The sequence below is a fragment of the Glycine max genome, chromosome 16, assembly GCF_000004515.6.
Source record: "Glycine max cultivar Williams 82 chromosome 16, Glycine_max_v4.0, whole genome shotgun sequence".
Taxonomy (NCBI): domain Eukaryota; kingdom Viridiplantae; phylum Streptophyta; class Magnoliopsida; order Fabales; family Fabaceae; genus Glycine; species Glycine max.
In genome coordinates, this window is record NC_038252.2 from 4,190,116 (window position 1) to 4,201,889 (window position 11,774).

Sequence of the window (11,774 nt, forward strand, 5' to 3'; positions counted from 1 at the left end):
CAGTGTCAATTTTGATACTGATATATACAACACAAAGATCATTGGTGAAAAGATCTCAACTTTTCACAAAGAAGCTCCTTGAAGCTAGGTGTATTAGTGATTGTCAATAAATTCTAACCAATCACAGAGAGAGTATTCGAAAGAGAGTGTCAGAGAGAGTGTTGCTAGCATTTTTCTTGGGGAAATTACACTAGGTAGGTACCCTTGAGTTTTCTTACACGACACACTACCCTTATCTTGGGATCAGGTTACACTTGATACCCCTTGAGCTAATGTCCATTAACAGGAGTTGTTCTCCTTGCCATAGTGATCATTAAACCCTCTTATCCCTCTCTGCATTGTCTCTTTTTGTCCTTCACCTCTGATTCTCTGAAAGTACAATTAAGAAGAGATAGAAAAGCTTCAAGGAGCTTCTTTGTGAAAAGTTGAGAACTTTCACCAATGATCTTGTGTTGTATATATCAGTATCAAAATGACACTGTTCCTCATGGTAGGTGCTGTTAACAGTAGTTTTATTTGCCCTGCAAAATTTGTAAATAAAAGTAGGGTCCTGTGCTTTACTGGTTGCAATGAAGAAGCTACAAATAAGGATAAAAGGGAAGATAGGTCATGTTTCAGATTTGATTTTCTATTCTAATGGATATTGAACACCATATTCAACTAGAGTTTGTGTGTGTGTGGTATAAGAAAACCTCGGGTACCAAGTGCAATTTCCCCTTGTTTATTTTGTTTAAGGATCTCTACTCATTAATCATTCGAGATATGATGTGTAACAGTGTTTTACTGTAATGCTGTGTGTGAGACCGCATGGAATACTCTTATTTATAATGAAGGAGGTTTACAAAATAAGGAAACTAATAAGGAGTAATAAGGGAAATAATCCCATACAAAACTGCTGTAATTAAAACATATCAAATCATATATTTCACATGATGTATGTGTGATATCCCTATGTTGCTCTATTTGTGTGCTCTCTCTCTTTTTTTGAACCCTTTCGTATAGTTTCTTGTTTGTAGCCATTTATTCTCCTAAGCATGTCAAATATTTGGTTGTTGTTCTTGCTGCTAAATGATTATGAGCTTTGATATAACATTTTCTTTTCTTTGGGAATGTTCATGTTAAAATGTCTTATATATTCAATATAGCATATCATATTGTTGGAAAGCAACCTTAACTGTGTCACCCCTAGCCTTCAAGTGCCTCTCGAAAAGGGCTACCTATGGAGTGGCAGACCAGAAAAACTGAGTGAAGCATTGTAGTGTGGAGCCTTAATTTCGTCACCCCTAGCATGCAATTGTCTCTCGGAAAGGAGGGTTACCTACGGAGGGGCTGAATAGAAAAGCTGAGGGAAGAGTCATAGTGTTGAGCCACCAAGATGCCAATTCTCAGTGGGTTGAGATCCCACATCTACTGGAGATATGACCAATTAGTCATTATAAGGCTTGGGCAGTCCTCACATTTCAAGCCAGTTTTGTGGGTTGAGTTAGGCCCTAAGCCCAAATTCTAAGCGTATATGGTAGATTGAATTAGGAGCAATTTTATTAAGTATTAACTGTTATAGGATCATATCATTGCAATTAATATTATCGTACTATATATAGAGACTATGTGTGGATTGTCCAAAGACACTTTCCTCTCAACATGTCAACACCAGCATGCCCTTTCTTCCACGACAATTTCCAGTGAGCTTCCACCAATCAACTTTCTGGTGACCTCAAAATTTCATGTCCGGTTTTGAAACCCTTGAGATTAGAAATGCCAAGTCTTGATTGTCCAAACCTTGAAGTTTTACTGCTGTTAGCCTCTCCATGCAGTTTACCTGAAGTCCGCTACACCTTTAACATCTTCACTGGTGCTTGAGAGAGTGTGAGCCACTTTTGTGATTCCATAGGATCATGAAAACTCACCAGCATGAGACTTCCCAAGCCACTTTGGATCCTATCTTGGCCATTTTAGGGGTTTGAGATTCGGGTCTCATAGTTCTGTGTTCTTTGAACAACTCTGATGGGCCTCATGTGGGCATATAATTAAGAACAACGCCAACCATAGAAGGGGTAAAGGAACAATGGTAGGATGTGAAATGGCATGGAAAATGGAGGGGAGAAGTCTGTTAATACCAGACTAACATAATAGACAGGACAGGAGGCAGCAGGAGAGTGGGGAGGGAGTTGTAATCATTGAGAATGAGAGGAATGAGGGATAGGGGGGGGGGGGGGGGGGGAGGTAGGCAATCATTTGGGTAGTTTGAGGGTGTGTGTTGCTAACTTGCCATAGGACAGAGAAGGTCTCTGATAATTTCTTGATTTGTTTTCTGTTTCTGAATTGTCCTGCACTAGTCTATTGTAATCTGAGGTTTGTTCTCTGGATTCTCCTATTATTTCTATAGTAAATTCCAGTTCCTATCTGATTTACTGCATGTCCAGATCTTTCCAGTCCTTTTTTTGAAGTACTCCAAGTGTTGCTTATTTTTTGGCAATATAATATAATTAAGCATAATGTGATTTTTGCAGTGTTTAGGATTTATCTGAGACTTTCTTACTAATATTTCCCCTTAAAACTTTGTGGTGTTATGTGATGATATGCAGAGACTAGGAAGCCTTTCTGTACCTGTTAGCTTCTCAACTTCTTAATTATTTTTTATATCCTCTCTCATTGATGATGAACACACTCATCATAAGCACAAAATATCTTGTTACAGGTCCACTCTTGCAAGCTATATACTTGGCATTGATGAAGATGGTGTAAAAAGTAGAAAACGTGTGGAAGATATTTTTTCTCCCGTGTTCTCGACATTACTTGATTCACTGTTATTGCGTTCTCAGGTTTGTTCATGTCTATTTGCATTTTTCCAATATGGGCATGGATTAATTCAATATTGCTCTCTTATTTATGTCTTTTTTCAGGGAGGGGAGGAGATTCTATTTGCTTTTTTCTACCATGGACATTTTCTACTTCATAAATAATCTTTAAACTAGTTCACAAGAGAGTGAAGGAAATTTTCCTAATCATTGGTTGTTGTGTTCTAAGCGATAGTGTCCTCATTTTATGAATACTGGATCTATTATTTGTTCCATTAAAAATATCAACCTACCACTTATGATTACTGTGGTATATTGGTATTCATTTTTGTTTGTGAGCATAACCTTTATTCAAGTGTGTAGCTTGACTGGTTGATCTTTTCTTTGCTAAGAATCCTTTGAGCTTCCTTGTATTAAAAGATTGAATCTTTTGAGTAAATTGCCTTTTCTTTCCCTCTGGGTGCTTAACAGGTGATTGATTCTACATACAATGATGAGGGAAGAGTAGATTTGCCCGATGGCCTTATCCATTTCAGGGTGAACCTAGTAGAACTTTTGGTGGATATATGTCACCTGTTAGGATCTGCCACATTTATGCAAAAGGTGCTTTTGGAAAGTTTGGTTTCTTTTCTTTCTTTTTTGACTTGGTTTCCTGGGCTTGGTTTTATGTCTAACACTTTTTATTTGGTATCCAATAGCTGATAACTGATAATCACGAATTGTGAATCTGTTTGATCATGTTGGGTTATTATGAATAGATACTAATTGTTGATGGTTCAGAGAAAGTTTAGAGAGAAGATGAATAATTCTGAGGAACAGAAAAAATGATTTCATTCCAAAGTGTATTAGTACAGCAGTTTGGTATTTATAGTGAGGTTAGTTATAACAGATCTAGCAAACCCAAGGCTTAAGACAGTTGTCAAACTAACTGGCTTACTTAGACTGGGTAATACCCAAGAGATTACAGTAATAGACTGATCTCAATACAATATTCACACACTGATTATAGTGATAGATAAAAATAATGATTTCATTCAAACTTTTGGTGTAGTTGAATTTGAGGCTTGCTTACAATGGGAAGCTGATCCAATAAGTTGTTGATATATATCCTGATCTTTCCAAGAAGAAAAACAATATCTTTGCAATTTTTGCTTGATAAAAGACACTATAGCTGGAAAAAGATAAATAGTATTATACCGCATTGATCATAAAAACTGACTGAGCATTTAAGTTTTTGAAGTACAGGCAATGATAACAATTCAACACAACAAACCGAGCATGATAAATATTAAAAAACTAACTGAGCAGGATAAATAAATTTGACAGGAAATGTTCATGTAAGTTCTTGAATGGAAAATAGTTTGTTACCCAGTTTCAGGCTATATTCTAGTTAATGTATGTCAAACAACTATTGATCATTATCATTAGTGCATCATGCCAATTTATTTAGTCAGCAAAGTCTCAATTCTCAATTTGAATATCGTTGTACTTACAGCTCTTCATTGGTGGGTGGGCATCTCATAATCTATCAATCCCTTGGAAAGAAGTGGAAAGCAAGCTTTTTGCTCTTAATGCTGTGAGTAAAACTTGCTGCTTTCATTTTGGATTCTTTATTGGCCTGTTAATTATAGCAGTCAGACTGGTGATTTGGCATGCAACAATATATGTAATAACATCTGGGTCTCATGGTTGACACTTTTGTTTACTGAAAACTAATGCACTTTTATACCTTGTAAATTTAGATAGTAGCCCAGTTGTGGTATACCATGTTTATTTATGGCAATACTTTCTTTACTCCAGGTTGCTGATGTAATCATACAGGATGGCCAAAGTTATGATTTCTCTGTAGTTATGCAGTTGGTGACCATGTTGTCCATTAAACCTTCTGATGGCTTGAAGGGTTTTATTTGCATTGTGGGTTATATATGAGCTCTTTCATTTCCTCTGTTGGCAGCATTTAGTTCTAAGCAGTATTTATTCCATTTTACTGTCCATTCAAAAGTGTACTTTTATTTTAGGTATACAGATCTCTAGCAGATGCTGTTGGTTCTTATTCCAAGTGGATATCTGCTTTTAAGGAAAATTTTAGAGCCTTGCTGTGAGTACTACAAAACTCCATTTTTGCATGGTATTCATGATTAATTAGTTTTTTTGCTATGTTTTATTATTTTAATTACCTTAGCTCATTCTTGTTAATAGATATATTCGATCGGGGTTTAAGATTTGTTTAATTAAACCTTAAATAACTTTGTTGATAATTGACAATTCTCAGTATTCACATATTCATGTGCTACAAACCTTTCTACTTTCAGATTATTTCTTGCTATTGGGATTTCAGAACCTCTATCTTCGAATGCTTGTGCATCTGCCTTGCGTAAAGTCTGCGAAGATGCTTCTGTAGTAATTTATGAACCTTCAAATTTGGAAATTTTAATGTGGATAGGAGAGGTGGGTTACTCTATTCTTGCAATGGAGTAAATATCTGGATGATAATATCATGTATTAAGTTCTATGATGCATAGTGTTCCTGAATTTCTGTTATCATATTTTCTCTCTACATGTTTGAAATTTGTGTTACCATCTATGCAATATGTACATGGCTAAAGATACTTCGCATCTTAATGTTCATAGGCGTTAATGGATTTGATTTTTTTATATAATTTATCTAAATTTCCGAGTCAGTATATGAAATCCTTTTGGTGCATGGTATATGATATCTTTCTCAAATATCTGGCTGAACTATGGATTCACTTTTAGCCTAAGTCATGCTTGTTGCTGTAGGGTTTAGACAAGTGGCATTTATCTTTGGAAGATGAGGAAGAAGTTATGCATGCTATAAGTCTGATCCTTGGTTCTGTTCCCAGTCGAGAACTAAAGAACAAGTTATTGGCTAAATTGCTTTCACCTAGCTATGAAGCTATTGGGAAACTTGTGAGCCTTCTTTTTCCTTTCTTGTTCACTGCTGATTTTGACTGTGTGATGCCTACTTTGACCAGCTCTAGTGAGCTGGTTGTTTCAACTGCATTCTTTCAGTATTGTGTACTGATTCATCTGTATTTTTCTTAAAGGTTTTCCTGGACAATTAAATCAAAATTTGCTCAATGTTAATTTGTATGTGAAGATGTAAACTGAAATTTTGACTATGATTCTGATAATATAGTGCACACGAATTGTTGGCTAATTGCTGTTATTCACCCTGTTCTCTGAAGTTTATTTATTTTTGGTAGAGATAGAAAATAAGGTGGTAAAGGAAAATTAAAGGCACATAAACAATGATTCTTTACTTGGTTTCTTGTTATACAATGATTTTGGGCTCAGCTGATGTTCCCTAAACTGAAATGTTTTTCTTGTCTGAGTTGTCTCTACTTCTAGTATATATGTATTTCTAAAGGGAAGCATCTGCTACATAACATATTTTATAGCCACCGTCTTTGCTGTGAAATTCCTGTGTTTCTGATAATTGCTTTCTTAAAAAACACTTTATAAAAAGCATAATTATAAAGAAATAACTTTGTGATTTTTTTAGTTCTGCTTCTACTTTTGCTTTCTAGGGTAACCATCACTTTCTTGCTTCTCTTTAACAACAGATTTTCTGTTTCTGCTGTCACTTATCTGTCACATTTACTTTGGCCATAAAGTTAAAAAAATAAAAATAAAAAGTAGCTTTTATTGATATCACTTCACAGACTAACAGGAGAATTATGATGCTTTCTGCAGTTGAACATTTAAATTGTCCATAATATTTGTTGCATAAGTTGAAGAAATTGTAGCTACTACCACTGCTGGGGGGGGATATTGTTTATGATCTTCTATAACTTATTTTTCCATTATAAATTTCTAGATGCATTTGTTTGAGAGCATTTTCTGTGTAATGTGCTCTTTGAATTGGTGGATCTCATCCTATTTTTTTTCAGGTTGATCCAGAGATCAGCCTTTCTCTTAAACAGAACCCTGCTTCTTATACACAAGTTTTGAATGCTTCCTCAAGAGGGTTGCACAGGTATGCTGGTGAATAGTCTGGTTTTCTTATTAAATTCATTTTACTAGATGACAGATTGTTTGTCAGATTTTCTTGTTCATTACATTTTTTTCTTAATAAAACTGATTTGGACTTGCAAGCAAGTGTCCAATGTGGAATTTGTATATTCAAATCTAGTTCTCTATCAGTCTTTCATTCACACCTTTTATCTAGACATTATCAAATATCAATCTCTCACTGTTACAAGTCTTGCTTATGTTATGCTCTACATTTTGCACACTGAATAGGTTGCTAGTTGCAGGATTGTGTTTCTTTAGTTTTTTCCTCACAGTTTGTTACTTGTCCCTTCTTCACTAGTATTGAGTCTTTTTGTATTCGACAGTATAAGTTTGTTGTGGTCATTTCCTTCTCTCATTTATAATCCTTTAAATTCAGAATGGGAACTGTATTCAGTCATCTTCCCATATCCATGGCAACTGAGCCTGCTGCAGATGACTCAATACTTTCACTGCTAAGGGTTTTCTGGCCCATCTTGGAGAAATTTTTTGGCTCTGAGCATATGGAAAATGGCAATTTATCCGTAGCAGCTTGCCGAGCTCTTTCACTAGCTGTTCGATCTTCAGGTTTACCCACTTGGACACATTTGTTTACAGTTCTTTGGTTCCTCTTGTGATAAATATATAGTTTTTTGATGTGCAGGTCAGCATTTTGTGACATTACTGCCCAAGGTGCTGGACTGGCTTTCAACAAATTTTGTTTTATTCCAAAGTCATGAATGCTATATAAGAACTGGTAGGGATTTTTTATGTTCTCTCGTTCATTTAATTCCCTATTATGCATATTCCAAGATGCATGTCACTGTACTGGTTGAAGTGATTGTTAAATCTTAATGACTTTGGCAAAGTACTGGTATATGATTAATTTGGAAAGTAAAGACTTTGTGATTATTTTTATCTGGTATTTACATAGGCTTGTATCTTTATGATTGTCAATCAAGAAAGCATTATTTGATGCCATAACAATCTTATTTTTTTGTACTTGTTTCCATATTCTGATTAGTAGACCTGGACTCGTGTGATGCACGAGTTGTGTAATTTTATTTTTTTTGGGTTTATTGGAGGTTTTAAATATTATAAACAAAAAAAGGAAATATTATAGATAGGGAGGAAAGTATTTTAAACACCCTCAAAGAGATAATAGGTTTTTTTTTTGTATTTGAAAAATGTTTCATGAACACCCATTATGGTAGGCTACATCTAAGTAATGATAACCTAACAATGAAGAGGTTAGGCATTACAAATTTAATATGGTAGGCTACAACTAATGTGGAGGTTTAGGAAGGAACAAATGTCTTGGACGAAAGTGGATTTATATATATTAAAATTAAGATAAGATGTTATTGTGCTCCTTCTGGGTTGTTGCAGTGAACCTTTACTAATTTCCTGATTCAAACAATATTTTCAGCTTCCATTGTCATTGAAGAATTTGGTCATCTAGAGGAGTACGGACGTTTATTTGTCACTTCATTTGAAAGATTTACTCATGCAGCTTCTGTAATGGCCCTAACTTCCTCCTACATATGTGACCAAGAACCTGACTTAGTGGAGGCCTACACCAATTTTGCTTCTACATTTATCCGATCCTGTAATAAGGTCTTTCTCATTCCATTTGCCTTATTTCGTTTTTGGAGAGTAGGGATACAGAGTCTTCAGTGTTGAAGAAACTGGTTTGAATTTTTTTATTAATATTTTGGTTAGATTTAATTGCTGTTGTAAAAATGAAGTCTGCATATCTTTACCTGATAGATGATGTATCACAGGATGCCCTATCAGCTTGTGGTTCTCTTCTTGAAATTTCTATTCAGAAGGCAGCTATATGTTGCACAGCCATGCACCGTGGTGCAGCGCTTGCCGCAATGTCATATTTATCTTGTAAGAAAAGTTTATATTGCTTTTGTTGTTGTCTTATTTGTTTTAAATGCAAAACTCTTTCTTCTATGGAGGGGAAAGGATACGAAAATTAAACTATTTAAAGTATAAAAGTTATAAGAAAATGAAGAATATCATCAATTAAAATCATGTAGCCAAACAAACTTCTGGAATAAATTGCTACTAAATTCTAGAATAGTGATGTTAATATTTATTTGACTTTGTTTGTAGTTGCCTTCTATTTAAATGTACACTTAATTCTATTTTTTATGTTTTTACTCTAGTTTATGAAACTTTGATGTAATATTGACTAGAGTCATTTGTTTATATTTTTGTGTTAGATAATGTCTCATCTTTTAACTCATTAATTGTAGTTCATTGACTGTGATTTCTCTTACTCTTCAGGTTTCTTAGATGTGGGCCTTGTCTCTTTGTTAGAATGCATGAATTGTATTACTGAGGGATCATTCAACATCACAGCCATTCATGTCATATCTCACAGTGGTGAGGGTCTTGTATCGAATGTGGTGTATGCTTTACTTGGTGTGTCTGCAATGTCACGGGTAAATCTCTCATTAGTGAATTTCTTTAATATTCTCGAGCAAATAAAATGTATGTTCGTTACTTTGTATAATGAAGTAAAGCAATAGGAAATATGGTAAACTATGGGAGAAATTGATTCTGCTAGGATGAAGTTTGGCTATTTATTATCCTTAAGAAGTCAATCTCTTGCTGCAACCTTCACTTTTTTCTTATAATGCATTTTGCATAGAAGTGAATCTTTATTGCCCGCCTTTACATTTTCTGCAAAGGACCGCTAGTCAACTAGGGTTTTAACATCTGATTTTTATTAAGGGAAAAATAGAATTTCTTGTAGTTCTTATACGAATCACAAAAGTAAGAATAGGACTAAGCAAAGCAGTTTACATTCGAAAAATAGGTTTTCAGATTCCCATTAGTTGTTGGTAAAAAATAAAGATCCCCATTAGTTGATTTTAGTCAGTTTTGCATTATGCAGATTCATCCCTCACTTGAAAATTCAAATTTCCCATTAGTTGTTGGTAAAAAAAAAAAAAAAAAGATCCCCATTAGTTGATTTTAGTCAGTTTCGCATTATGCAGGCAGATTCATCCCTCACTTGAAAATTCAAATGATAACTTCCATTTCCGTAACATATTGGTGTCTTTCTATGCTCATTAATAACCCAAAAGTATCTGTGAAGAGTTAAGTTTTCTATATTCTTTTCTTCTTTTCCCTCTCCCTAGCTTCATTTGTTTGTTTCAGCATTAATTGTTCTTTAAGCCTAATGCATGGAAGTTTATAGTTTTGATTGATACATGGCTAAAAGAATTGTTTTTTACATGATAGGTTCACAAGTGTGCTACAATTTTGCAACAACTGGCAGCAATTTGCACTTTAACTGAAAGAACAACGTGGAAGGCTATACTTTGCTGGCAAACTCTCCATGGCTGGCTGCATGCAGCGGTCTCTCTCCCAGTCCTTTTTGTTTGCATTCTTAGTAATTATGTCACCTTTAAGATTTGTTTATTTGTTTGACTCTTCCTATATAAAGAAACTAGCAGTTAGGGTTAGATTTTCTTCTAAATTTCCTATCTCCATGAAACTTAAAACCTGGACTAGATCATCATTTTTTTTTTCTCCCCTCATCATTTATAACAGTTTATATTTTTATTATGAATGGATTGGATGACATAAGTTCCTGTTGTCCTCTTTTGATCTGACTTAAGTTGGCTGTGAAATTCTCTAGTGGCTTATGGTCAAGATAGCCAGGTGCATCTGGTTGCAGTCAGTTGATTAGGCTGTAAACAGTAAGGCATGTATAGATCAGTTAAGATGAGGCAATCAGTTATAAATAACTGGTAATTTAATCAGTGAAAGGACTCTTCATAGAATGTCTGGTACGAGACAAGTTTTGTTCTGGCTCAAGATGTATTGATTTTTTTAGTTTTAAATACATAAACATGGGCAGGGAACTGGGGATCAAGATAGGTTAGTATGTTCTAACGGATGCTTGTGTTGATGTGCATGGATATGGAAATGTAGCAATCTGCTCCATGGTTTGTGCCTGTTATCAGATACATCTTTTTTAGTAATTTTAATGTTTTAAAAATTAATGAACTTTACTGTCTATTTTGCCATTGTGATCTTATGAGTTTATGGGCTTCATGTCTTTGCAACCATTCTACTTATTGTGCTCAGTTTGATTGACAATTTAAGTTTTCAGGTTCAGGCTCTTCCTTCTGAGTACCTTAACCATGGAGAAGCAGAGGCCATAGTGCCACTTTGGTCCAAGGCTCTAGCTGATGCAGCCTCTGATTATCTTGAGAGCAAGAACTCTGATGGATTAAAGAGTGATTTTGGGCATATGCAAGGAAAGGGTGGCCGAGTTTTAAAACGGCTGGTTCGGGAATTTGCTGATTCTCACCGCAATATTCCAAATCTAACTTGAGCACTGAATGGACATTTTTGTTTATTAATTAACCAATGCGCTTCCACATGCAGGTTCAAGAGTTCACGAGGCACCTTTGGTCTTTCCTAACGGTACCTGTATTATTTGTTGTAAATTGATGAGATATGTATAGATGCGCGTATTGTCAACTGTGGTGCCCTATTTAAAATGCCTCACCAATTTCCATTACTATTATTTTTCTGTATTTTTGCCATCTGTACAGTATATGCCCACAATTTTGGCCCTCAAAAGGTTAGGATAGATGCCCCCTTTTTATCAAATTGTACAGGATATCCATGAAGGATCATCCGCATATGGAATTTAGAGATTTTGAAGGAAAGTAAATTAATGACATTATATTCTATAGTCATTTTCGTTGTACCACATGAAATGGCTTGAATTACTATAGATGAAACTATTATTGGCAAGAGAATAGTTTTGCATACATGAGATGTTGAGAAGCTTTATTTCACTATGCTGAAGTTTACAAAAATCTAAGAATGTTGGTTACTCAAATTATCCTTCATGACTATTTGAATATGTGTTGTGAAGTTTATTTCAAATGCGTTCATATCCAATTATTTTACAATTATCCATCT

General features: G+C 34.9%; 1 protein-coding gene across 3 annotated transcripts in view; it reads left to right on the forward strand.

The window, feature by feature from the left end:
- The window catches only part of LOC100808691 (transportin MOS14), an 18,844-nt gene extending 7,299 nt beyond the window's left edge, over positions 1-11,545 (forward strand). The window contains exons 10-24 of one of the 3 annotated variants that reach the window (XR_418673.4): positions 2,699-2,822; positions 3,270-3,401; positions 4,294-4,374; positions 4,599-4,712; positions 4,817-4,896; positions 5,111-5,246; positions 5,580-5,729; positions 6,713-6,798; positions 7,213-7,400; positions 7,477-7,569; positions 8,242-8,429; positions 8,597-8,708; positions 9,111-9,268; positions 9,827-9,928; positions 10,074-10,190. Coding sequence is in view for 2 of the 3 variants with exons in the window: in XM_003548751.5 (XP_003548799.1) it covers positions 2,699-2,822; positions 3,270-3,401; positions 4,294-4,374; positions 4,599-4,712; positions 4,817-4,896; positions 5,111-5,246; positions 5,580-5,729; positions 6,713-6,798; positions 7,213-7,400; positions 7,477-7,569; positions 8,242-8,429; positions 8,597-8,708; positions 9,111-9,268; positions 10,074-10,190; positions 10,951-11,175 (1,984 nt within the window). In the remaining variant the exon portion in view is untranslated. Of the gene's footprint in view, positions 1-2,698; positions 2,823-3,269; positions 3,402-4,293; positions 4,375-4,598; positions 4,713-4,816; positions 4,897-5,110; positions 5,247-5,579; positions 5,730-6,712; positions 6,799-7,212; positions 7,401-7,476; positions 7,570-8,241; positions 8,430-8,596; positions 8,709-9,110; positions 9,269-9,826; positions 9,929-10,073; positions 10,191-10,950 lie in introns of those variants that run through there. The other 2 variants (XM_026126230.2, XM_003548751.5) reach the window with 2 other exon arrangements.
- Positions 11,546-11,774: the final 229 nt, after the last annotated feature.